Source organism: Trachymyrmex cornetzi, unplaced genomic scaffold, assembly GCF_001594075.2.
Source record: "Trachymyrmex cornetzi isolate Tcor2-1 unplaced genomic scaffold, Tcor1.1 scaffold1501, whole genome shotgun sequence".
NCBI lineage: Eukaryota > Metazoa > Arthropoda > Insecta > Hymenoptera > Formicidae > Trachymyrmex > Trachymyrmex cornetzi.
This window is the reverse complement of record NW_017296094.1, coordinates 193,557-217,183: the sequence shown is the minus strand read 5'-3', so window position 1 is coordinate 217,183 and position 23,627 is coordinate 193,557. Positions and strand designations below refer to the sequence as shown.

Genomic DNA, 23,627 nt, shown 5'->3' with positions numbered 1-23,627 from the left:
TTTTATTTGTTCTTTGATAGATATCAAAGTTGTAAAATAATTGCCTCCATGACTTTTTGTTAATAATTGTTGTTATTATAATTAATATTTATCTATGTGATCTTCTATTACACATATTAAAAAAACATTTCTGAATAACGTCAATATATCAAAATGTTTTTTTAATATGTGTAATAGAAGATCACATAGATAAATATTAATTATAATAACAACAATTATTAACAAAAAGTCATGGAGGCAATTATTTTACAACTTTGATATCTATCAAAGAACAAATAAAAGCCTTTTGCAAGAGATAATGTTAATTATAATAGAATTATGAGTTACATTACCAGCCTACATTAATACTTTTTTCCCCAGATAATTGTTTTTCCTATAGTTAATCTATCATCACTTGAAGTTTAAAGATATCTAGGGAAATAATAACAAATATAAAATAGAACCTTTTTATAAAAATGTAATTATAATACATTTTTTAATTCAAACTAAATTAAAAGTATCAATAGCAAAATATGAAGTACTTTTAAATAATTTTAGTGACACTAAAAACACTACTCGGATGCACTAAATTCTGAATTAATCGTATATGTTTTTGATGAAAAAATATCGGAATAAAAGGCATTATAGCACGATCAATGCAACATGATGAACTGGAAGAAAAATGAACCCCCTCCATCCATTCGATTTTTGCCCCACTATACATATGAATAATTTCTTTAAAAAATAACCGTGTTTTGAAAAATAACAAGGTATACTTCAGTAAATGTTAAATTGAGCAGTTTCAATAAAATATGAACATAAAAGCGGACATTTCCGATGATCGAATCGTATTATGGACATACTAGGACCGACATTATTGAGTATCGTGAAACGTGTAGCTCTACATGACTGAGATAATGTCATGGAATGACGATGTGGCCTACGCTATGACTCCCTTCAAATTCTTAACTTTGCCACTAGGCGTCTGGCCTTTGCAAAAATATAATACATTTTCTTTAGTTCGTTCTATCGTGTGTGGCTTCAGTATGGTAAGTTTTCAATTTTCATATTACGTATTCCAATGAAATTTCTGTCTCATTTGCAAGTATATTCAATATATCAAGTTCGACAGATCAAGTGAAGCGTTCGGTGCAGCGTGAATATAGTGGAAACGAAAAACCGTAATAAAGCTTTATATAATAAACAGTACTTCCTATCTGTGTAGACCGTGATGATGATCATGTTGTTCCTCGAAATCATTTTCGGTAGCAGCGATGCATATATAAAACTCGATGATCTAATGCTTATATCCTGCAACGTTCTCTGTGTACTAAAGATATTGTCGTTCCGCTTATACGCTGACAATCTGATTCGCAATTACTCTTCTGCTGTCAACGATTATTCTACAATTAACACCGAGGAGAAGCGCATAATCATGCGGCAACACGCATTTATGGGAAGAATGATTTGCTACAGTATTATATTTTTTACTTATTTAGCTTCATCAATTTTTACGCTGGCACCTATGATAACAGGCGATGAGGATGTCCACGTGAATGTATCCATTAAAAATCAAGCGGCAAAATTACCAGTGCCCATAACATTTTTAGGGGATTTGCAAATTCCTACGGGTTTATACTTCGTAATCTCTACGGTGCAATATTTTATACTGCTACTTACTGGTACCAGCAATTGCGGTAATAAGCTAACTGTTAATATCAAAGAGATTTGTATACGAATACGAATTTATTTTGTGTTGAATACGAATTTATTTTAAACATTTTACTTTCCATAAAATTTTTAATTTATTAATAAAATTCCTAATGTTTACGCTTTCATTTCAGTAATTTTATTTACTATTTAACACAGACATTTAAATTAGACTTGATGTCTAATTAAAAAAACGTCATTTTTATTTATATTATGTATACACACTATGCATTAAACTTCCAAATACTTTTTAATAGACATTATTTTTAATAGATATCGTAGTTGTTTTTTCTATAATTGCTACACGTAATATCATTTATATTTTTTTAAATCACTTTTTCAGAAGATCTTAACTGTGATAATCTTTCTATTAATTAAAAATTTTCAATGTAAAATATTTTAATGCAACATTGAAATATATTTATAAAGGTAATGATTCACTTTTCCTCGCAATCACTCTCCACGTTTGCGGTCAATTGGAACTTCTAAAAATCGAGTTTACTAACTATGGCATGAAAAGCAAAAACATAAATGAATATTTTTCAATATTGACACTAAGACATCGTTATTTAATAGAGCTTGCGGAACTTTTGTCCGATGTAATGAGTTTCGTTTTGCTCGTACAAGTACTATTCAGTTGTGTTATTATTAGTTTGATTGGTAAATATCTCAGAATTCAATATTTCACGATACGTATTATGGAATTATTCCGAATAGATTCCGATGGAATTATTGCTTAGATTTCTATTGTATTTTGCAAGGAAATCGAAATTATTACGATCGAAATCTATTTCATAATATGTGTCCTGTAGTTATTATGTCAAACAAGTATTACACCGCTAGAATATTGTAAATCAGCAAAACAAAAAGTTAAAATCTTATATACTCCCAGATAGCAGAGAATTCAAAAATTCTTTTTTCTTTTCCGGTTTACAAAATGAATAATTTTTCTATTCCATTTCTATTCTAAAAGTTATTTCTAAGGGTCTCAAAAGAATTCATTATTATGTCACCAATTATGAGTTTTTTTCGGATTTAAAAGGTACCCTATTTTTACAAAGCAACAATAGAAATCGACCAAAACGAGCAAGCAAGTTAGATTATAATAAAATATATATATTTGTGATACAAAATCACTCAATTCTCATACATAATACGTTTCGACTAGACAGAGTCTTCTTCAGTTAGCAAATAATTAAATAATTTACATAATAGCCTTTGTAGAAAAGTACTGCTGAGCACTAGGAGTATTTTGAGGCCCTACTGTACTACAGCACTACTACACTACTGTAGTAGTGCAGAAGTGTTCAGTAATGCTGAGTAGTGCTAAGAACTTCTATATATCCACATTTCGGCAAGATACAAACTACAGGAAATGAATATGCATCACAGAAACTAACTATTAATAACTTTATTTAAAAAAAAAGCACTTTCAGAGACTCTACGAGCACACTCTGATCAAGCTAAGAGTAAGTAATGGATTTCATTTATATATGCTTATTTATAGAGATCCGCGTCATTTTTTCCTTACGGAAAACGAGTCCATCTTGCGGCGATATTGCGTATTATGCTGCTTGCTTGGCGGCATTTATAGCGTACATATACTCTGCAAGCTCAGAGAGACTTTGAGTCTATGGCAGGATGGCGTTGTGAATTTTGACTGAGTTGTATAATTTCACTAACTTCTATTATGAAGGTCCTGACAGCTTATGTTAATTTATCCGCATCATGAATATAAGACTTTTCTTTTACCATTTGATGTTTCTTTTTGGTCTGAACGGGATTCTCGCTCTTCAACGAGGATTTAGTTATATCGTATAACATCATGACGATAATCTTATGACCATGGTGGGATAACACTTTAGCTGATTATGATATAATTATGATTTGAGTCCAATTCTTAATTTTGCGATGAAATTATTACATTAATTATTATTTAATTATTTGCTAACTGAAGACTCTGTGTGTAGCATAAATTATTATTTCAATAATCAAGCCTTTATATCAATAAAATATACGCATGAATTAATCACTTATGTTAGTGACAGTCCGTAATATAGACTTTAATTAAATCAACAGCATTTTCTTTCTCAGTGTATAATCTAACTTTCTTGCTTGTTTCGGTCGTTTTCTATTGTTGCTTTGTCAAATTATCAAGCGTTTTATGTTATTGTTACTCCATTTTTAATCTAAATGAATTCGCAATGAAATCAAAATAACTTTTAAATACTCTAACAGAGTTCTAAAGCTATTCATTTTATGCCCTTTCTGGAATCACAAAATTAAATAGATTGGGATTATTGGAATACTCCGAAATACGAAATAAAGATTAATTAAAATATATTTTGCGACAAAAATGTTTTAACAAAGAAAATATATTAAAATATAAAGCAGTTGTTAAAAGTGTATGTATTATATGTTGTCATATTTTTTGTATTGTCATATTTTTTGCCGCAGCACACATTTTTATTAATTTATATTTCTCATTTCTGTATAAGAATAAGTCACGCATAATTTTTTATTCAAATTAAATTTTACTTTTATATTTAAACACGTATGATTATATATGCAAATGTATGCATATATGTATATGTAATATATATTTTGTATATATATTTTTTATATGTATATATACAAAACGCTATTACAAAAACTAATTTCTATTATGCCCGCAGCAATCACTCAAGCACGGTACAATTCTAGTGGCGGCAGATCAAAACTTATAGCGGGAATAATTTTGTACAAGTATATTATGATCAAGACAAAAACGAATTTTTTTCGAACCTATTACGAACAGAAAAAGAATTTCTTTAAATTAATTTCAATTTAACTCCGTAAGAAGTAGTTTTACAGAATCCTTTGTTAATTATCAGAAAGGAAGGTAGAAGTACCGATTAGGGGACGTCCCCCTCCTCCCAATGACCTTGACCTTGACATATGTTGTCAAGGTCATGACCCTCAGTGACCTCTAACAAGTTTTAGCCGTCGCTCGTTATTCCTTAAAAAGTTATTAAAGGTTAAAGTTAATAATTATTTCACTGCTTCACAGTGAAAAGTCAGGTAAGTGTGGGCAGTAAGAGAGGTATGAAGTGAACTGATTAAGGGAATATGACTTTCCACTCGCCCCCCTCCACGCCTCTATAAAGGGGCGCACGACTCTCACCTTCGACTCTCACCCCCCTCCTTCCTGCTTCAGGGGCGCTCGACTCTCACCTCCCCTCCCTCCCGCCCTCCTGCTTCAGGGGCGCACGATTTTTCAGGGGTGACGAAAGAATTGATACCTTTTTTGAAATTATGAGTATGATGTATCCATTAGGTGTTTTAAATATTAAATAAAACTATATCGAAATAAGACGCCATTTTTGAAACTTTGATTATTAATAACTTTTTCACGGAGGGCGAGCGATGGCTAAAACCTGTTGGAGGTCACTCAGGGCAACATATGTCAAGTCAAGGTGGAGGGGGTCCCCTAATCGGAACTCTTTTACCGAAAGGAATTCTTTTTAAGTTTATTTCGAACAAATTACGCTAATTCATAAAGAAGTCAAAAAAATAAATTCTTTTCAAGTTCGAATGGATAAGTTGTGCTATCTGGGCTGTCAGTAAAACATTTCCTAATCCAATTTCCTAATATTTCAATGACATAACAAAATTATTGAATAAACTAACAAAATTCTTGTGGTAGTAATGCCTAATAATAGAGAATGTTGACTTGTATGCTGTGTAATTGTATTTTTCAGGTTTTCAATTTATCTTGGCAATGAAATCGCATGATGTAGTAATGATAACTAAAACTATTTCAGTGCTGAGTGGTCTACTGTTACAGTTATTCTTTTACAGTTTTGTGGGCGATTATATGAAGTGTCAAATGGAACAAGTGGCCCACTCAATTTACAGTTCAAACTGGTATTACTTGCCAACCAAATTGATGAGGAATGTTTTGTTAATAATCATGCGATCGCAGCAACCTGTTCAATTGCTAGCTGGTAGATTTTTTGTTCTAAATATTAAGACTTTCATGACAATATTGAAAAGCTCGCTGTCATACTTGTCCATTCTACGAGTGATGGTGGAAACGTAGGGCGCAATTAGTAACTTCAGAGACAAAAGCTTGAAGATGTAACACCGTACAGACGTAGACAATATCATCTGTAAAATTATTTCAAGACATAGGATATATTTAGAACTAAATAATCAAATTAAAATAAATAATAGAAATTATTTTGTTAAATTAGTAAATATCGTCACATGTTGTACATCACTCACGTCACTTTAAGACGATTTTCTAACGGCACGTGCCTTGCGATTGGGAAAATACAATCATTGCATGCAATTTAATAACTATTGATTAAGCAAAATATTTACAATATGCTAATAGTTTGGTAACAGATTCGAGTGTAATACAGATTGTTATCATCAACGTTTGTATTAAATTCATGTTCTGTCACTATGTTACCAATATAATCCAACAGCAGATTACAAAAATGAAAAATTAATTATTTAATGACTATATAAATATCACTTAAATAGTTACCAAATATATATGTTAAATATTGCTAGTTTTCTGCAATCAATCTGTGATTATATGCTGTTATTCCAGAGAAAAATCAAAGTGTATGTTGAATGTAAAAAAAAAATTATCACAGCCTAAACTTCCAGAAAGTGTAAATTAAAAAGCGAAGCAAAAAACGTTTATACCAATTAATTTATTGTGTTTTCAACTGTTTCCATTTATAACCTTCTGTCGCTCTCTTTTTAAATTCGAATTTTGCTGCAATTTTTATTTTCATTATAATAACAGTAATAACATATTCTGTAGTATTCTCTTTCTGTTAGTATTCTCTGTCAAGAAAATTTGTAGCAGACATTTTGCAAAATTGACTTTCAATAAATTTGGCTATATGATTAAATATCAAGCAAATATGAATGTTGACATCAGTAACACTATTGTAATTATAAAAAGTTGATGCACTAAATTCTAAATTTTACTTCTATATGTTTTTAATAAAAATATAGTATCGGAATAAAGGATATACTAACATGATCAATGACAGATGAAGTACTGGAAAAAAATGAAATACCGCCTCCTTCAATTCGATCCTTGCTCCACTCTACTTCTATATAAAAAAAACTGTTTCGTTCAGTTTCTAAAATAACTGTGTTTTGGAAAATAACGGAGTACTTTTGTAAAATATTAAATTGCGCAATTTCCATAAAATATGAACATAAAAGAGCGAACGACGCGCCAATGATCGACTCACATTATGGACAAAGACCGACATTATTGAGAATCGTGCAACGTGTAGCTCTACATGACTGCGATAATGTCATGGAATGACGATGTGGCCTACGCTATGACTCCCTTTAAACTCTTAACTCTGCCATTAGGCGTCTGGCCTTTGCAAAAATATAATACATTTTCTTTAGTTCGTTCTATCGTGTGTGGCTTCAGTTTGGTACGTTTTCAATTTTCATATTACGTATTCCAATAAAATTTCTAAGTCATTTGCAAGTATATTCAATATGTCAAGTTCGACAGATCAAGTGAAACGTTCGTGCAACGTGAATATAGTGGAAACAAAAAATCGTAATAAAACTTTATATAATAAACAGTACTTCCTATCTGTGTAGACCGTGATGATGATCATGTTGTTCCTCGAAATCATTTTCGGTAGCAGCGATGCATATATAAAACTTGATGCTCTTATGCTAATGTTCTGCAACGTTCTGTGTGTACTAAAGCTATTGTCGTTCCGCTTATACGCTGACAATCTAATTTGCAATTACTCTTCTGCTGTGAACGATTATTCTACAATTGACACCGAGGAGAAGCGCACAATCATGCGGCAGCACGCATTTATGGGAAGAATGATTTGCTACAGTATCGTATTTTTTGCTTATTTAGCTTCATCAATTTTTACGTTGGCACCTATGATGACAGGCGATGAGGATGTCCACGTTAATGTATCCATTAAAAATCAAGCAGCAAAATTACCAGTGCCCATAACATTTTTAGGGGATTTGCAAATTCCTACGGGTTTATACTTCGTAATCTCTACGGTGCAATATTTTATACTGCTGCTTACTGGTACCAGCAATTGTGGTAATAAGTTAACTGTTAATATTAAAGAGATTTGTATATGAATACGAATTTATTTTATAATTTATTTTTGTAGAATATGAATTTATTTTAAACATTTTACTTATCATAAAATTTATTAATAAAATTCCTAATGTTTACACTTTCATTTCAGTAATTTTATTTACTGTTGACATTTAAACTAAACTTGATATCTAATTTAAAAACTTCACTTTTATTTATATTATATATACACACGTATGCATTAAATTTCCTAATACTATTTAATAAGCATTATTTTTAATAGATACCGTAGTTGTATTTTCTATAATTGTTACACATAATATCATTTATATTTTTTTAAATCACTTGTTCAGAAGATCTTAACTGATAATCTTTCTGTTATAATTAAAAATTTTTCATTTAAAATATTTTAATACAACATTGAAATATATTTATGAAGGTAATGATTCACTTTTCCTCGCAATTACTCTCCATGTTTGCGGTCAGTTGGAACTTTTAAAAATTGGGTTTACTAACTATGGCGTGAAAAGCAAAAACACAAATGAATGTTTTTCAATATTGACACTAAGACATCGTTATTTAATAGAGCTTGCGGAACTTTTGTCCGATGTAATAAGTATCGTCTTGCTCGTACAAGTACTGTTTAGTTGTCTTATTATTAGTTTGATTGGTAAATATCTCGGAATTCAATATTTTCGGGATACGTATTATGGAATTATTTCGAATAGATTTCGATGGAGTTATTGCCTAGATTTCTATTGTATTTCGCAAGGAATTCGAAATTATTTCGATTGAAATCTATTTCATAATATGTGTCCTGTAGTTGTTATGTAAAACAAGCATTACGTCGCTAGAATATTGTAAATCAGAAGAACAAAGTTTTAAAATTTTATACACTTCCAGATAGCAAAGAATCCAAAATAAATTCTTTTTTCATTCCCGGCTTACAAAATGAATTCTTTTTCTATCTCATTTCTATTCTAAAAGTATTTCTAAGCGTCTCAAAAGAATTCACTTTTATGTAACCAATTGCGAGTATTTTCTTCGGATTTAAAAGGTACCCTTTATTTAATCTAAATGAATTCGCAATAAAATCGAAATAATTTTTAGATAGTATTCTGAGTTCTAAAGCTATTCATTTTATGCTCTTCTGGAATCGGAAAATTAAGATTGGGATTATTGGAATGCTCCGAAATACGAAATAAAAATTATTTAAAATATATTTTGCTATAAAAATGTTTTAATCCTAGTATGATATTGTTATTTTTGGTTACCTTCCTTATGACACCAGGGTTTGTGAAACCCTGCAACTTTATCGCGTTATATCTCTGGACTAAATACATATTTTTTAGCTTGAAACTATCGAAAATCGACATTTTTGAAGAATCTACATATTTTAAATTTACAATTAATAAATATAATTTCATTATTTGAACAATATAAAAGAGTAATAGTATAAGTAGATAAAGGACTGTTCATAAATATTTTTTTATAGTATATATAATTAAGTTTATTAGGATTTAGTTTAGAGAATAATGCAACACTTCTCGTTCTAAAGCAATAAATCTACCCCGGCCGAGTAATCTCCGAAGACAGACAGAGATTACAAAATTTCTACTATTTATTACATTGAAATATAATTCTTTTTAGTTCTACATTTTCATGTACATACTTTTATACTATCCGAAACTCAGTAAACGTATATTTAATAAAAAATAAAGAGAAAAATTCAGAATGCTTAAGACTTACAAGCTAATTACATGTGGGTTCCAAGTACCCTCTTTAAACTTCCGTGCATTCTCACATCGAGAATAACGCCAAAAAATCTTGCGGGCTTATCATATCTATGGAAAGTTAAAGTTTTTTTTTCAGTCTCAATCCGGGTTTTCAAATTATATTATAAGAAACAGCAACGAAAAAAATCGCATAGGATACGTCGAACCCATGAATATCATACTATAGGGTTAACAAAGAAAAAATTTTATGATATAAATCAGTTGTTAAAAGTATATGTATTATATATTTTTTTGTATTGTCATATGTTTTGCCGCAGCACATATTTTTAGAAATTTAAATTTCTTAAAAAAAATTCTGTATAAGAATAAATCACACTTAATCTTTTATTCGAATTAAATTTAACTTTTATATTTAAACACGTATGATTATGTATGCAAATGTATGCATATATGTATATGAAATATATATTTTGTATATATATTTTTTGTATGTATGTATACAAAACGCTATTGCAAAAACTAATTTCTATTATGATCGCAGCAATCACTCAAGCACGGTATAATTCAAGTGGCGGCAGATCAAGATTTGTAGCGGGAATAATTTTGTACAAGTATATTACGATCAAGAATGAATTTTTTCGAACACATTACGAACAGAAGAAGAATTTTTTTAATTTAACTTCAATTTAATTCTATAAGAAGTACTTTTATGGAATCCTTTGTTAATTGTCAGAGAAAAATTCTTTTTAAGTTCATAATATAATAATTTCGAACAAATTACTAATTCATAAAGAAGTAAAAAAAATTAATTCTTTTCGAATTCAAATGGATCAGTTGTGCTATCTGGGCTGTCAGTAAAACATTTCCTAATTCAATTTCCTACTATTTCACTAACATAACAAAATTATTGAATAAACTAGCAAAATTCTTGTGGTAGTAATGCCTAATAATAGAGAATGTTGATTTGTATACTGTGTAATTGTGTTTTTCAGGTTTTCAATTCATCTTGGCATTGAAATCGCATGATGCCGTAATGATAACTAAAACTATTACAGTGCTGAGTACTTTACTGTTACAGTTATTCTTTTACAGTTTTGTGGGCGATTATATGAGATGTCAAATGGAACAAGTCGCTAACTCAATTTACATCTCAAACTGGTATTATTTGCCAACTAAATTGATGAGGAACGTTTTGTTAATAATTATGCGATCGCAGCAACCTGTTCAATTGCTAGCTGGTAGATTTTTTGTTGTAAATATTAAGACTTACATGACAATATTGAAAAGCTCGCTTTCATATTTGTCCATCCTACGAGTGATGATGGAAACGTAGGGCGTGCGTAATTTCAGAGACAAAAACTTGAAGAAGTAACATTGTACACACATAGACAACATCATATGTAAAATTATTTCAGGGCATAAGATATGTTTAGAACTAAATAATCAAATTAAAATAAATAATATAAGTTTTTTTATTACATTAATAAATATCATCATATGTTGTGCATCACGTCACTTTAAGACGATTTTGTAACGGCACGTGCCTTGCGATTGGGAAAATACAATCATTGCATGCAATTTAATAACTATTGATTAAGCAAAATATTTACAATATGCTAGTAATTTGGTAACAGATTCGAGTGTAATACAGATTGTTATCATCTACGTTTGTATTAAATTCATGTTCTGCCACTATTTTACCAATATAATCCAACAGCAGATTGCAAAAATGAAAAATGAATTATTTAATGACTATATAAATATCACTTAGATAGTTACCAAATATATATATATTAAATATTGCTAGGTTTCTGCAATCAATCTGTGATTATATGCTGTTATTCCAGATAAAAATCGAAGTGTATGTGGAATATAAAAAGAAAATATTAGAGCGTGAACTTCCAGAAAGCGTTTTTTAATTAAAAAACATAAAATAAAAAAATCTTAAAATTAAAAAACGAAGCAAAAAGGAAACGTTTATGTCTTAATTTATCGTGTTTTTAACTGTTTCCATTTATAATCTTCTGTCACTCTCTTTTTAAATTCGAATTTTGCTCCAATTTTTGTTTTCACTATAATGACAGTAATAATACATTCTGTTATTATCTGTTAGCATTCTCTGTCAAGAAAATTTGTAGCAGACATTTTGCAAAATTGACTTTCAATAAATTCGGCTATCTGAGTAAATAATGAACAGATATAATTGTTAACATCGATAACATTGTTGTCTAATTGTAAAAAGTTAATGCACTAATTTCTATATTAATTCTCTGTTTTTGAATAAAAATATGGTATCGGAATAAAGAATATTGTAACATGATCAATGACAGATGGAATACTGGAAAAGAAATGAAATATCGCCTCCCTCAATTCGATCTTTGCTCCACTCTACTTCTACATAAAAAACTGTTTCGTTCAGTTTCTAAAATAACTGTGTTTTGGAAAATAATAGAGTACTTTAGTAAAATGTTAAATTGCGCAACTTCAATAAAATATGAACATAAAAGAGCGAACGACGCGCCGATGATCGTCTCACATTATGGACAAAGACCGACATTATTGAGAATCGTGCAACGTGTAGCTCTAGGTGACTGCGATAATGTCATGGAATGATGATATGGCATACGCTATGACTCTCTACAAATTCTTAACTTTACCATTAGGCGTTTGGCCTTTGCAAAAATATAATACATTTTCTTTAGTCCGTTCTATCATGTGCGGCTTCAGCTTGGTATGTTCTCAATTTTTCTATTACATATTCCTATACCAATGTGACTTGTATTTTTGTTATATCAAATTTGACAATTTAAATGAAATGTTTAGTGAGAACAAAAACAAGAATTATGCTTCCTAATAAACGGAATCCATCCTTCCTATCTGTGTAGAGCGTGATGTTAATCACAATGTTGCTCGAAATCAATTTCGGTAACGGTGACGCATATGTAAAAATTGATACTCTTATGGTGATATCCTGCATCATTCTTGCTACATTAAAACTGTTATCCTTCCGCTTATATGCCGACAATCTGATTCGTAATTATTCTTCTGCTGTGGACGATTATTCCACAATCGACACCGAAGAGAAGCGTACTATCATGCGGCGGCACGCATTCATGGGAAGAATAATTTGCTATAGTACTTTATTTTTCGCTTATTTGGCTTCATCAATCTTTATGCTGACGCCTATGATAGCAGGCAATAAGGATATTCAAGTTGATGATGTCAGCAAAACTCAAGCATCGGAGTTACCCATGCCCTTAACATTTTTAGGGGACTTACATATTCCATCCAGTTTATATTTCGTCATCTCTACATTACAATACACCATATTGATGCTCACTTCCACCAGCAATTGTGGTAATAAGTTTAATATCCAAAGAGAAGTACATGCAACGTAGTAATTTAATATTTTAAGTGTTTATCTATAATCATAGAATTTATTTATAAAGTTCTAAACTTTTACAGTTTTACTTTCAGTAATTTTATTAACTATTTTCGTACAGCACTATGTAAAAGCTTACAACAATGTAGCTACGACGCTTCAAAATTACATATTGCAGTACAATGTTTCAGAGACGTAAAAATATTTTTTTGCAATATTATTTAGCATTGTTACAGTAACATTTCAAAAATGTGAAAAACACTGTCTTATATTTTGGCTATGTGCAGCACTATTACTAGTTGGGCAGGGAGAAGTTCTACTTTTCGTAATTAAAAAAAAATCACCCAAAATAGAATAAAAGGCATTATGAGAATTTTCACACATTGAGACTTTTCATTCTAATGAAATGATTTCTTGAAAGAGCGAGTCTCTAAAATTATTTTTAAAAACAAAAAAGTAAGATGTATTTTAGGCATACAATTTTTTATTTTGTTTGTAAAATTTAATTTGGAGACATATGATATTTCCGCAAATTGTATGTACCAATATTCGTAAATATAATGGCATCTAAAGTAACATTTGAAACACTGAATATATTGTAATATTGTATTGTAATATTGTTGCCATATTGTGTTGCAATATTTCAAAGGCAGATATTTTATCGTTCCTGCAATGTTACAGTAATACTGCAGCAACATTTCACAATGTTTTTGTAATGATGCAGTTTTGCTATAAAATAATTGTGTAATCTTTCTGTGCTGTGCAGAATTATGCCCATTTGGTGCTCATTTGAGCGTCCATTAGATGCCCTAAAGTCCAATAGATGCATTAATGACATTTGGCGTCCATTTGACGCTCATTTGAGATCCATTTGACATCCATCACGGACGCCAAATGAGTGTCAAATGGACGTCAAATAAGCGTCAAATGAGCACCAAATGGACGTCAAATGGACGTCAAATGGATGTCAAATAGATATCAAATGGACGTCAAATGGGCATCAAATGAGCGATCATTGGTGCAACCAATCATTGGACGCCTTTAGGACGTTGATGTGCGCCCAATAGGCGTCAAATGAGCGGTCGTTTCATCTTATAGTTTTTTACTATAATTAGAATTTTTAATATGAACTCTCCCTATTTAATATAACATTGTAATATATTTGCAAAGGCAATGATTCACTTTTCCTTGGAATTACTCTCCATATTTGTGGTCAATTGGAACTTCTAAAAATCGAATTTATTAATTGCGACATGAAAAACAAAAACATAAATGAAAATTTTTCAATAATGGCATTAAGACATTGTTATCTAATAAAACATGCAGAACTTTTGGCCGATGTAATAAGTTTCGTTTTGCTCGTTCAAGTCATGAGTAGCTGTCTTATTTTCAGTTTGGTCGGTAAATATCTCTCTTGAGAGAGAATTCAATACCTCTACTATTATTATTATATTTAAAACGGGCATTATACCGCTAGAATATTGTGTAAATCTTTCTGTAGAAAAAGATAAAAAACTAAACTTGTCAAATGTCCATAGAATATTTCCTAATCCAACCTGGTGATATTTTAATAACAAAAATGTCGAATAAAGCTGGCAAAATTCTTGTGGTAGTAATGCCAGAGAGTGGTTCATTTGTGTATACTATGTAATTATTTGTTTTTCAGGTTTTCAGTTTATCTTGGCATTGAAATCACATGACGTACTGATGATAACTAAAACTACTACAGTGATGAGTGCTTTGCTATTACAAATGTTCTTTTATAGTTTCGTAGGCGATTATTTGAAGTGTCAAATGGAAGAAGTCGCATACTCGATCTACAGCTCCAATTGGTACTATTTGCCAACAAGATTGATGAGGAATGTTTTGTTTGTCATCGTACGATCACAGCAGCCAATTCAATTTTTAGCTGGCAGATTTTTCGTTGTAAATATTAAGACTTATATGGCCATATTAAAAAGTTCACTCTCGTATTTGTCTGTCCTACGAGTAATGGTGGAGAATAGTACATAGAATATAACTATTGAAGGAAAAATTCGAAAAAATAGCATTGTATACACATAAATAATATCATTCTGTAAAATTATATATTGCATCATGACACAAAACATATCTACAACTAAAAGTAACAAATTAAAATAAATAAAATTTTTTATTACATTAGTATATTAACCTTTTGTATGTCATTCTGTCACTTTAAGAAATTTTGTCATGACATGCGTACTTCTAGTTACAAAAATACCATCTTTGAATACAATTTGATAATTACCGAGTAAACAAAATATTAGCAGTGTACTAGCAGCTTGCTAACAAATTCGAATATAATATCGCAGCAAATTACCTGTTTTGATATTATAATAATCTCGTTTTCTGCGAGTAAATTTTACCAATATAATCTAACAACAGATCCTTCCTTGACGTTTTGTTATGCTTCTGTTTCGACTTTTATTACGCTTCGACTTTTATTTTCCAGGAAAGCACATTTTCTAACATTTTTTATTTAACATATATATCTTCTAATATTTTCATATTGAATTCTTGTTTTTCTCAAATTTTATCAATATAATCCGACAACAGATTGCTTGTAAAGATGAAGATTGAGGCCCTTATTCTGCAACTTTTAGTAAGTAACAGTGTCATTACATTATCATTGTGCAGATTTTATATATGATAAAAAAAGCTGCGCAACTGTAATATAATGATACCAGCACTATCGTTAAAAGTTATAGAGTGGGGCCTAGTTATTTATATAACTATAATATAAATAAAATGTTATAAAATTTAATTATAATATAAATAGAATGTAATAAAATTTAAATGATTACAAAAATCCCGCCCGATTTCTGTAGTCAATTTGTCATCACATTCTATTATTCTAGTAAAAAAGATCATAGCGTAACTTGAATATAAGGAGAGAATAACGCAGAAGCGTAAACAAAACTTATAGGAAGCATATGTTGGAACAGTAATGATTCAAAAAGAAGCGTTTATTCTTAACCTTTTGAGGACCTATTTTTGATCAATTTTTTGTATTTTAAGGACTAGAACTTTTTTGTCAATGTCATGGAGTTGAGTGGCAAAAAAGGTGACGCCACTGTCGAGTCCCTAAAGGGTCTTCCAAACCTGTCAAGGCCCTTCAATCCTCCAAAGATTAACACTTTTTTCACTGCTTCAATTTATTATGCTTCTGTCACTCTCGTCTTACATTTGACTTATTCCAATTTTTATTTTTGTCATGATAGTACATTCTGTCATATTTCTGATAATATTCTCTATCAAGACAATTTGTAGCAAATATTTTGCAAAATCTATTTTCAATTCGATAAAATTTAGTTATCCGGATAAATATAATTGTTAATACTGCAACACTCGTATTATGTAACAATAAGAAACTAATACACTATTAATTCTATGTAATTAATCCTATGTAATTCTTGATAAAAAGATAGTATCAAAGTAAAAAGTATTGAAGATCAGTGACAGTCAATAACTAAAAATAATGCAGAGGAAGAAAAATAAAATACCCTCTCTTCTATTCTTTGCCCTATCCTATTTCTATGTACAAATTTATTTCCTTCAATAATTTGAAATAACTGTGTTTTGGAAAATAACAGGGTATATTAATAAATGTTAAAATTGCGGTAGTTCAATAAAATATGAATGTAAAAGGGAATACCGTCAATGATCGATTCGTATTACAAAGACCGACATTTACTGACAATGAGAGCTGTGAACCGTATAACTGTATTTGACTACGATAATGTCACTGAATGACGATTTGGCGTACGCTATGACTCCTTTGAAACTCTTAACTCTACCATTAGGTGTTTGGCCCTTACAAAAATATAACATATTTTCTTTAGTCCGTTGTATCGTGTGTATCTTCAGTTTGGTACGTTCTCTATTTTCATCTAGTATAACGCAATAAAATTACTGTTCCACTTACTTTGGTTCCATTTATATTCGACTTACAAGTTTGACAGTAGCTCAAGTGAGATGTTTATAGTGCATCGTGGACAGAGTAGAAATGAAAAAAAGGATAAAATTTATTGTTAATAATAAACAATTGTCATGTTTCTTATCTGTGTAGACCGTGTTGATGGTTGTATTGTTTCTCGAAATCAATTTTGGTAGCGGCGATGCATATGTGAAACTCGATGGTCTTATGGTTATGTTCTGCGCCGTTCTCTCTGTTTTAAAACTGTTGTCCTTCCGCATATATGCCGACAATCTAGTTCGCAATTTCTCTTCTGCTATAAATGATTATTTTGCGATCAACACTGAGGAGAAGCGCATGATCATACGACGACACGCTTTCATGGGAAGGATGTTTTGCTACAGTATCATATTTTTTGCTTATTTGGCTTCATCAATTTTCGTGCTGGCACCTATGCTAACAGACAATAACGACGTCCAAGTTAATGTATCTATTAAGAACCAAGCATCGGACTTACCCGTGCCCTTAACGTGGGTTTTAGGAAATTTTAATCTCTCCACGAGTTTGTACTTGTTGATCTCTATGGTGCAGTGTATCCTATTGGTGCTTAATAGCACTAGCTGTTGTGGTAATAAACAAATTATTAATATCAAAGAAACTTGCATAAATTATAAAATATATTAATTTACTTTAAACGTTTCATTTATAATAAAATGTATCAATAAGCCTCCTAATTTTTATTAACTATTGATATAAACTAAATTTGATAAGTTTTTACAAATATTTATTTTTATTAGTATTGAAAGTACTGAATCATCATATGATTTTTAATAGATATTCTTTTTAATGATATTATTGCTTACTGTAGTGATGCTATAACATTTTGTTTCCTTCACATCACTTTTGTATTAGGTTCTAATTGATATAATTCTATTATCACTATTAAAAGATTAATATAAATTTCCTGAGTCTACACAACATTGAAACATCTATTTATTAAGGATGTGATATACTTTTTCTTGCAATCACTCTCCATGTCTGCGGACAAATCGAACTCCTAAAAATCGAATTTATCAACTACGGTATTAAAAACAAAGATATAAATGATGATTTTTCAAAATTGGCATCTAGACATCATTATTTAATAGAGCATGTGAAACTTCTGGTAAATGTAATAAGTTTCGTTTTGCTCGTGCAAATGTTGTTCAGTTGTCTTATTATTTGCCTAATCGGTAAATATCTCTTCAATTACACTTACTTTGCATAATATGAGTTATATTATACTACTAGAATATAAGTTTCTTTTAATCTTTTTTGTTTAAAAAAACTTATGAAGCTAAAATCTAATCAAATATAGTGTTATAGATACTATAGACTACTTCTTAATCATATAAGTATCCTAATAATATAATACAAATAACAAATAATTTTTGTGTCAGTGTCAGAGAATTACTTGTATTATGTAACTATAATGTGTATTTTTCAGGTTTCCAACTTATCTTGGCATTAAAATCGCATGATGTAGTAATGATAACTAAAACTATTTTAGTGCTGAGTGGTCTACTGTTACAGTTATTTTTTTATAGCTTCGTGGGTGATTATCTGAAATGTCAAATGGGAGAAATCGCATATTCAATCTATAGCTGCAATTGGTACTGCTTGCCAATGAAATTAATGAGAAACGTTTTGTTCATTATTATGCGGTCGCAGCATCCTGTTCAGCTATTAGCTGGCAGATTTTTTGTCGTTAACATTGAGACTTTCATGGCTATATTGAAAAGCTCTCTTTCGTACTTATCTGTCCTGCGAGTGATGTTGGACGCATAAAACATAAGTTATTATTGTAAGAAAAACTAGAAAAGTAATATCGTCATAAGCGATGTCATAAGCAATATTGTAAGTAAAATGTCATTTTATGTATATAAAAATTATTCTGAATGAAAAATTATTATAACCTTGATATTAGATTGAATAATTAAATTAAAGTAAATAAAATTGCATTCTTTATTACACCAATAAACGTTTCGTTGTCAACATATCATTTTAATAAACTCTATAACATATGCGTGACTGGTGACAGTAAAAATGTGATAATTGCATATAATTTTATAATCGTATTAAGTAAACAAAATGTCGACAGCGTATGCTAGCAATTTGCATGTAGATACAAGTTAAATATTGTTGACATCTAATTTCGTTCGTGTTAACTCATACTCTGGTAACAGATTTTACCAATATAATGATTCGATGCAAATGATTGTATATATATATTTTTTGTTTAATAATAATTGTTTTTCAAAATGTTCGTCTGTTAGACGGTATTCGTCAAAACGAGTCCATCAGTAAAAAGTCTTATCTATCGATGCATTACTTGGTAGACCGGTATTATATTTGATGAACAATTTTTTCAAAAGAATGCTCATTTAACATGCTGACATCGGTATCATCTGAATTTAAATAACGTGATATCTTAGGCCGTGTTCGTATATTACTGTTAGTACAGTATATGTAACGGGAACTAGATTTTCAGTATTGACAGTCAACTGGCAGTATTATATGAACAACCTTAGTTTTATCAGAGAGAAATCTGAGAGAGGACATGAGGACCTTTTTTTCCTGTAAATGTCCTCGCAAAATGCCCCCGAGCACTGTACTTCCCTCTGAAGAAACAGAAGACAACTACACGATAATATCCATTTTTTTGCAGTGCTCCTGATAGAAATAAATCGCTGAAATTGTTGAAATCTCTATTAATTTGATAGATTTATTTCAGTGACTTCAGCGATTAAACGGATTACTATAAAATTATAATGGTCCTTTTTTGCGGGTATTCATATATGTGTTTTTCTGTCTTTATATTTTTATTTTTAACTATTTTACTTTATTTTGTTAATTATTTCGCATTAAAGTACTATTTTTAATAGTATTAAAGAAGCTGTTCTGTTTTTATCAAATTTACAATTTGCAAACCGTTGAATAAAGTTGGAATTATTCTAATTGTAAGCTAAGTACATTTAAGTTAAAGTTGTAAAGAAAATTTAAATGAATAAGAACGAATTAACCTGTAGAACCCTTCCACTACTCCTGCCAATTTTTAACGGCGGTCCTCTTTCTCAGCAAACACCAAGTTACATGTAACAATTAATATATCTGTTGTATAATACATGTATTATATTACAGTTATATTTTTGTATAGCAAATTACAACGAAGAGACACGTTATGTATAGCTTGAGGTTTGTTAGATTTGAATGTTTTTATGTATTACATATGATTTTTTATATTGAATATTTTTATGCAATGTATTTATTTGATACCAAAATATAAAACGTAAAGAAAAAATTATAATATACAAAGTAATCAAACACACATAATACAATATAATAAAATATAACAATAAAAAAAATAGAATTAAATTTTTTTAATATAAAATATAAAATATATAAATTGCTTATACATTTTAATATTTTTGCTTACACATTTTGCTTATAGTATAAGATATCTCATGTATAAAACGCATGCATACCATAACACAAAATTCGCTATAATTCAAGAAAATCCTATTTCTGGTATTGCAATAAGAATCATTACATTTTTATTTAATAAATCTTTTAATAATACAATGTGTTTATTAATGGGTCCTTAAACAAAAATTTTAATTTTGCATCTCCTACTATGAAAATAAAAATTGTTGAATTTGAATAAAAACAAAATTTAACATTCAAACAAGTTAATTTAGAATTGTCTTATAATACTTAAACATGGAATTACGAAATTATGTTTTGTTATGCAAATTTTCAGTCCGTTTTTACCAAACATAATTACTAGTATATTAATATACGAGTATTCTAAAGTTTCTATAATTACCAGTAATTATAGAATCTTTGAATACACTTCAAACTTTTCTAATCATATAATGATTAACGTTAAATTAAGGTTTAATTTAGCAAAAACGAGCTAGAGACCCTCCATCAACCCTCGCCGATTTTATCGGCGATCCTCTTTTACTTACCCGTAAAAAACGAACTACTAATAAATAAGTAACCCGTTTTTACGGGTAAGTATATTTTTAATTTATTTTTTATTTTTATGTCTAATTATTTTATTGTACTTCGCTAATCATATAACAATAACTTAATATTTTTATTTATTGTAATCCTTTATACAAATAATTACAATTATAATAATTGTTTACAATATAATATACAATTATGAATGCTATGTAAAATATAATAAAAATGATTATATATATATATATATACACGGAGAGAATTTTCTTTTAAAATTTACCCTAAAAATATGGTAGTGTGGTACAACACAATACTTTAAACACTTTTATCATACACTTTAGAACTTTTATCATACACTTTAAAATTGATTAAACTTATTTTGTACTTTATTGTAGTTTTATTAGTGAATGAGAGAGATTTACATTAAAATTCTTCGATATACACAATGTTGTTCCACGACTGTCATATTTTCAAGGTAAATTCTAAGAAAAAATTCTCTCCGTGTAGGAACATAATTAACAAATTTTAGTAATGTGGAATTATACGAAAACATCGAAAATACATACGTTAACACAAATTTTTCTAAACCAATGTTTAACGGAATATTGATAAACGCGAAATAAAATACTATATATATTAATGACTTTTTATTGTCATATCGATAAGTTTTATAATCGCAAGTTAATAATTAATAGCAAATACAATCTGTTTGTTGTTAGTATTTTATTTCACGTTTATCAATATTCCGTTAAACATTGGTTTAGAAAAATTGTATTAACGTATGTATTTTCGATGTTTTCTTATAATTCCACATTACTAAAATTTGTTAATTATCTTGAACGCGATAAAAGTGCTGTCGTAAATATTTACGATAGCACTTTTATCGCGTTCAAAATAACTATCCCAATAATATCAAGATCCTTCCGCCTTGTAGGGTTAATATCCGATACAAAAAAGAATAATTTTTATAGTGGAGAGCGGACTCAATGTATTCCGATTCTACGTCAAATTTACAAGATCCATTCGCAAAGAAAAATTATGCAATCCATCAAACGGTCTTGTTACAGGAGAGTGTGAATCTCAAATCTTCTAGCTAAGATTCTAGACCACTTACACGATAGTAATAATTTTGATAGCATGTCAATTACAATTACCATTTTTATCATATCTTTAATATAATATTAAAACTCATGAGAAAGTATGTTTTGCCATACGTTACTAAAAATTATCTATTATTAAAAATAAACGGATAAAATAATTTCCTTATGGAATAATAGTTACGAAGGAGTATATTTAATAATAATAAAATACATGCATTATTGTAATTTTTTTATATGTATGGATACAAAAGTTTCTCGGGTATCAACTGTTCGAGATAAGTCGAACTCAATAATAACGGGATTCTAAAAAACTTTTATACCGAAAAATGTATTATATAAAATTTAACAATTCCTTATTTTTTTGTATTTTTCAAAAATTTTAATTGTTATGGAGTGTGAATAAGTTCTCGCCGTTTTTTTGTGAAAATAAATATTTTATAAAAAAAAATAATAAAAAAACAAGTCAATTAAAGTATTGCCCATCACTGGAGACAACTTTTTCCCATCTTTCTGGCAGCATTTGAATTCCACGTTGAAAAAACGACACTTCTTTTGCGGCTATCCACGAATCGATCCAATTTTTAGTATTTTCGTATGATGTGAACTGCTGCTCAGACAGGCCGTGCGTCATCGATCGAAATAGATGGCAATCAGAAGGCGCAATGTCTGGTGAATACGGCGGGTGGGGTAGGACTTCCCACTTCAGCGTTTCCAGGTATGTTTTGACCGGTGCCGCGACATGCGACCGAGCGTTATTATGCAGCAAAATAACCTTATCGTGTCTTTGCTCATATTGCGGCCGTTTTTCTTTTAATGCTCGGCTCAAACGCATCAATTGTCGTCGATAGAGATCTCCTGTGATGGTTTGGTTGGGTTGGAGCAGCTCGTAGTACACTACCCCCAGCTGATCCCACCAAATGCAGAGCATGAGCTTGGAACCGTGTATATTCCGCTTTGGCGTTGATGCTACTGCTTCGCCGGGCTTAACCCACGATTTTTTACGCTTGGGATTACTGTAGTATATCCACTTTTCATCACCAGTGACAATACGATGTAAAAAACCTTTCCTTTTTTGTCGTTGAAGCAGCTGTTCACACGTGACAATACGCCGTTCGATGTCTCTCGGATTCAGTTCGTACGGCACTCAAGATCCTTCCTTTTGTATCATTCCTAATGCTGACAGACGTTTCGAAACTGTTGTTCGATCAACTCCTAATAATTTTGCAATGTCGGATTGCGTCTGACATGGATCTTCATCAAGTAATGTTTCCAGTTCTTCGTCTTGAAACTTTTTTGATGCACCACTGCGTTCTCTATCTTGAAGATTAAAATCACCATTTTTAAATCGGTTAAACCAATCTCTGCATGTTCTTTCCGACAAAGCATGATCACCATAGGTTTCTACAAGAATTCTGTGCGCTTCAGCTGCAGATTTCTTCTGAGTAAAATAGTGCAGTAAAATTCCCCGCAAAAACGATTTATTTGGCACGAAATTTGACATGTTTTATGGTACGAAAAGAAAATGTTCTTTATAGGTTAAAGGAAAGACACGCACTGATTTTAAACATAGGTTATAAAACTTCAATATAGAGGCGTCATCATCTTTAATTATACACACAAACTTTTTATACCGCCATCTGATGGTGAAACGGCGAGAACTTATTCACACTCC

The 23,627-nt window shown here is 30.1% G+C and overlaps 5 protein-coding genes and 1 long non-coding RNA gene across 7 annotated transcripts in view; 5 read left to right on the top strand and 1 right to left on the bottom strand.

Annotated features, from left to right (window-relative positions):
- LOC108758094 (uncharacterized) overlaps positions 1-19,410 on the bottom strand; it is a 22,294-nt gene extending 2,884 nt beyond the window's left edge. Inside the window, exons 1-2 of the long non-coding RNA XR_001939934.1 lie at positions 19,349-19,410; positions 10,605-10,611 (exon numbers count right to left, since the gene is read on the bottom strand). This is a non-coding gene — a long non-coding RNA (uncharacterized LOC108758094). The remainder of the gene's footprint in view (positions 1-10,604; positions 10,612-19,348) is intronic.
- LOC108758093 (odorant receptor 9a-like) lies at positions 897-5,770 on the top strand. Its single transcript, XM_018502877.1, has 4 exons — positions 897-1,028; positions 1,205-1,676; positions 2,119-2,349; positions 5,430-5,770. The coding sequence occupies exons 1-4, from the start codon at positions 897-899 to the stop codon at positions 5,768-5,770; spliced, it is 1,176 nt and encodes a 391-aa protein (XP_018358379.1).
- On the top strand, positions 7,014-10,861 carry LOC108758092 (odorant receptor 9a-like). The gene is made up of 4 exons (XM_018502876.1): positions 7,014-7,145; positions 7,321-7,792; positions 8,232-8,462; positions 10,521-10,861. Exons 1-4 carry the CDS (start codon positions 7,014-7,016, stop codon positions 10,859-10,861), a joined length of 1,176 nt encoding a protein of 391 aa, XP_018358378.1.
- LOC108758090 (odorant receptor 42b-like) lies at positions 12,128-14,923 on the top strand. Its single transcript, XM_018502874.1, has 4 exons — positions 12,128-12,259; positions 12,414-12,885; positions 14,081-14,311; positions 14,577-14,923. Exons 1-4 carry the CDS (start codon positions 12,128-12,130, stop codon positions 14,921-14,923), a joined length of 1,182 nt encoding a protein of 393 aa, XP_018358376.1.
- LOC108758091 (odorant receptor 43a-like) lies at positions 16,671-18,674 on the top strand. The gene is made up of 4 exons (XM_018502875.1): positions 16,671-16,802; positions 17,001-17,475; positions 17,849-18,079; positions 18,334-18,674. The coding sequence occupies exons 1-4, from the start codon at positions 16,671-16,673 to the stop codon at positions 18,672-18,674; spliced, it is 1,179 nt and encodes a 392-aa protein (XP_018358377.1).
- Positions 19,411-22,628: 3,218 nt separating the features above from the next.
- The window catches only part of LOC108758102 (uncharacterized), a 3,577-nt gene continuing 2,578 nt past the window's right edge, over positions 22,629-23,627 (top strand). Inside the window, exon 1 of one of the 2 annotated variants that reach the window (XM_018502891.1) lies at positions 22,629-22,670. The gene's annotated coding sequence lies outside the window, so the exon portion shown is untranslated. Of the gene's footprint in view, positions 22,671-23,179; positions 23,216-23,627 lie in introns of those variants that run through there. The other variant, XM_018502890.1, reaches the window with a different exon arrangement.

What these genes read in the sequence shown, in the direction of transcription:
- LOC108758093 (XM_018502877.1), top strand. Translation starts at nt 897, where the DNA reads ATGTCATGGAATGACGATGTGGCCTACGCTATGACTCCCTTCAAATTC. An exon ending in TACTGGTACCAGCAATTGCG is followed by an intron (nt 1,677 to 2,118) that starts GTAATAAGCTAA and finishes ATATTTATAAAG; the next exon opens with GTAATGATTCACTTTTCCTC. An exon ending in TGTTATTATTAGTTTGATTG is followed by an intron (nt 2,350 to 5,429) that starts GTAAATATCTCA and finishes TGTATTTTTCAG; the next exon opens with GTTTTCAATTTATCTTGGCA.
- LOC108758092 (XM_018502876.1), top strand. Translation starts at nt 7,014, where the DNA reads ATGTCATGGAATGACGATGTGGCCTACGCTATGACTCCCTTTAAACTC. An exon ending in TCGTGTGTGGCTTCAGTTTG is followed by an intron (nt 7,146 to 7,320) that starts GTACGTTTTCAA and finishes CTATCTGTGTAG; the next exon opens with ACCGTGATGATGATCATGTT. An exon ending in TACTGGTACCAGCAATTGTG is followed by an intron (nt 7,793 to 8,231) that starts GTAATAAGTTAA and finishes ATATTTATGAAG; the next exon opens with GTAATGATTCACTTTTCCTC.
- LOC108758090 (XM_018502874.1), top strand. Translation starts at nt 12,128, where the DNA reads ATGTCATGGAATGATGATATGGCATACGCTATGACTCTCTACAAATTC. An exon ending in TCATGTGCGGCTTCAGCTTG is followed by an intron (nt 12,260 to 12,413) that starts GTATGTTCTCAA and finishes CTATCTGTGTAG; the next exon opens with AGCGTGATGTTAATCACAAT. An exon ending in CACTTCCACCAGCAATTGTG is followed by an intron (nt 12,886 to 14,080) that starts GTAATAAGTTTA and finishes ATATTTGCAAAG; the next exon opens with GCAATGATTCACTTTTCCTT.
- LOC108758091 (XM_018502875.1), top strand. Translation starts at nt 16,671, where the DNA reads ATGTCACTGAATGACGATTTGGCGTACGCTATGACTCCTTTGAAACTC. An exon ending in TCGTGTGTATCTTCAGTTTG is followed by an intron (nt 16,803 to 17,000) that starts GTACGTTCTCTA and finishes TTATCTGTGTAG; the next exon opens with ACCGTGTTGATGGTTGTATT. An exon ending in TCTTATTATTTGCCTAATCG is followed by an intron (nt 18,080 to 18,333) that starts GTAAATATCTCT and finishes TGTATTTTTCAG; the next exon opens with GTTTCCAACTTATCTTGGCA.